Source organism: Amphimedon queenslandica, unplaced genomic scaffold, assembly GCF_000090795.2.
Source record: "Amphimedon queenslandica unplaced genomic scaffold, v1.1 AMPQUscaffold_12369, whole genome shotgun sequence".
NCBI classification, from domain to species: domain Eukaryota; kingdom Metazoa; phylum Porifera; class Demospongiae; order Haplosclerida; family Niphatidae; genus Amphimedon; species Amphimedon queenslandica.
In genome coordinates this window covers 17,780-19,654 of record NW_003547394.1, presented here as the reverse complement: position 1 = coordinate 19,654, position 1,875 = coordinate 17,780, and the positions used below count along the sequence as shown (strand labels likewise).

General features: G+C 34.7%; 1 protein-coding gene across 1 annotated transcript; it reads left to right on the top strand.

The window, feature by feature from the left end:
• Positions 1-64: 64 nt before the first annotated feature.
• LOC109587945 (uncharacterized) lies at positions 65-1,189 on the top strand. The gene is made up of 5 exons (XM_020004153.1): positions 65-162; positions 209-349; positions 403-523; positions 565-768; positions 820-1,189. The coding sequence occupies exons 1-5, from the start codon at positions 65-67 to the stop codon at positions 1,135-1,137; spliced, it is 882 nt and encodes a 293-aa protein (XP_019859712.1). The 3' UTR covers positions 1,138-1,189.
• The last annotated feature ends 686 nt before the right edge of the window (positions 1,190-1,875 follow it).

The following is a 1,875-nucleotide window of genomic DNA, read 5'->3' as shown; positions in this document are numbered from 1 at the left end:
TGCTAGTGATACTGCCTATTGGAAGAATGTTTGTTCAGAATTTGTGAGAGTTTCAGTGGACTATATGCCTTCATATGCAAAAAGGCTAAAGACACATTTGGTTCTGCACTTAGTTGATAATATATTAGATTTTGGACCTACACAATGCTACAATACAGAAAGGTATGATAATAGTTTATTTATAATCCATTTCCATTCATTTAAATAGATATGAATCTTATAATTCACTAGTTAGAGCTCAAAACATTTTTGGTAATCGTCAGTCCCCTAGTAGAGATATTGCTACCAACTTTGCAGTACAGCAGCACCTGACCTTTATTTGTTCAAGAGGCTACTTTGAAGGAAAACAGTAAGTAACCCCTTTTCATTTTAAACAGATACATTTTACTTGATGGTTTGTAGATGTGGTGAACAGCTTTATAGTATTTATCTTTCTACTCAAGTCCAGCAGTTTCTAAGAGGAGTTTCTATTAAAAAAACTCAAAGTGATAAAGATATATATCAACCTGGTTGTTTACGGAAAGTATGTACTTAATCATTTGCATTTGATATGCTTTATAACAGCTACATCATGGAACTGTACCTTGCAAGATCCTAGACATCATATGCGATCAAATATCTTTGAGAGAACTGTTAAGGACTTGTACACTTCATAACATGCCTGATGATGTCACATTAGAGATGAATATTCTACCATACTCAGCAGTGATGAGTAAAACAATGCAATTACTTGATGTTGGTGATTTTGTAAAGATTAGTTCTTCTATTGTAAGTGCTAAGTATCATTTTGTATTTAATTTTATCTATATTGTTTTAAAGGTGACTACTGGAGTGCTAATTGCTTGTGGAAGATTGATAGATCATAATGGTGAAAGCAGTTCTGATGTTTGTATGATTAGAGAGCTACAGACTCAGTATAATAGTGATGGTACTGTATCTTTAACAGAATTTGATTGTCCAATTTTAATCCTTACCAATAATGTATTTTTCATTGCTACATCTTATTTACATTCCCCCATTTCTGTTGCACACATTTGCTCGTCTTCATGCTCTTTCTCTTCTGATTATTTCACATATAGGCATGATTTTTCCAATTATTTATTTTGTTACAACATATATTGTATGAACAACAGTTAGATTTTACTGTTATTTTTAAGAATAATAATTTTTTTAAATAATAATAATTTTTAAGCAGAAAAAAAGCGATTAAAAAATAGAACAATGAATAATTAATATAATTAGAGAACAGGATGAACGTCATAATGAACAATCATGAATATTGTTATCGTTAGCGGGTCATGCCTGACTCTGGGCGTCGATCGTGACTGATTCATCAGTATCGGAACAGGACATTGCCCCAAATCCTCGGTCCAGTATAGTCTATCAGCTATGATTCGAGCCTGAATCAGGACTGGTCCATGTTTCAACTCTTGGGCGTGTAATCCGCGTCCACTCATTGCTGGACATGAAAGAAGCTGGCAAAGTCGCCAAACGTAGGTCGGTTCCCCGACAACTCTTTCATAGTGAGAGCAAAAGAGCAACTGGGCAGATAAAACAATAAAGCAAAGCCTCCTCTTTCATTATTATGAGAGGAATTGCTCTAATCATCTTCGTTTTAAAGATATGGTAGCCCAAAAATTCATACTTTTGTGAGTTTAGACGAGGCTCTCTTCTCCCGAAGTAGCGGCCAGAGTCTTTTAACATCAGGGGCTCAATAGACGTTTGTATGCAACAAATAGAGTCTAACAAATGTGTGCTAAAATCTTTAAAAGTTGAGAAAAACTAAAGCTTTCTTCACCACTTAAGGCCACGTGCCACCATTACTGTGTGTGCGGCTGGAGCCATAGATAATAGAGTAATAGATAATTTTAGCAC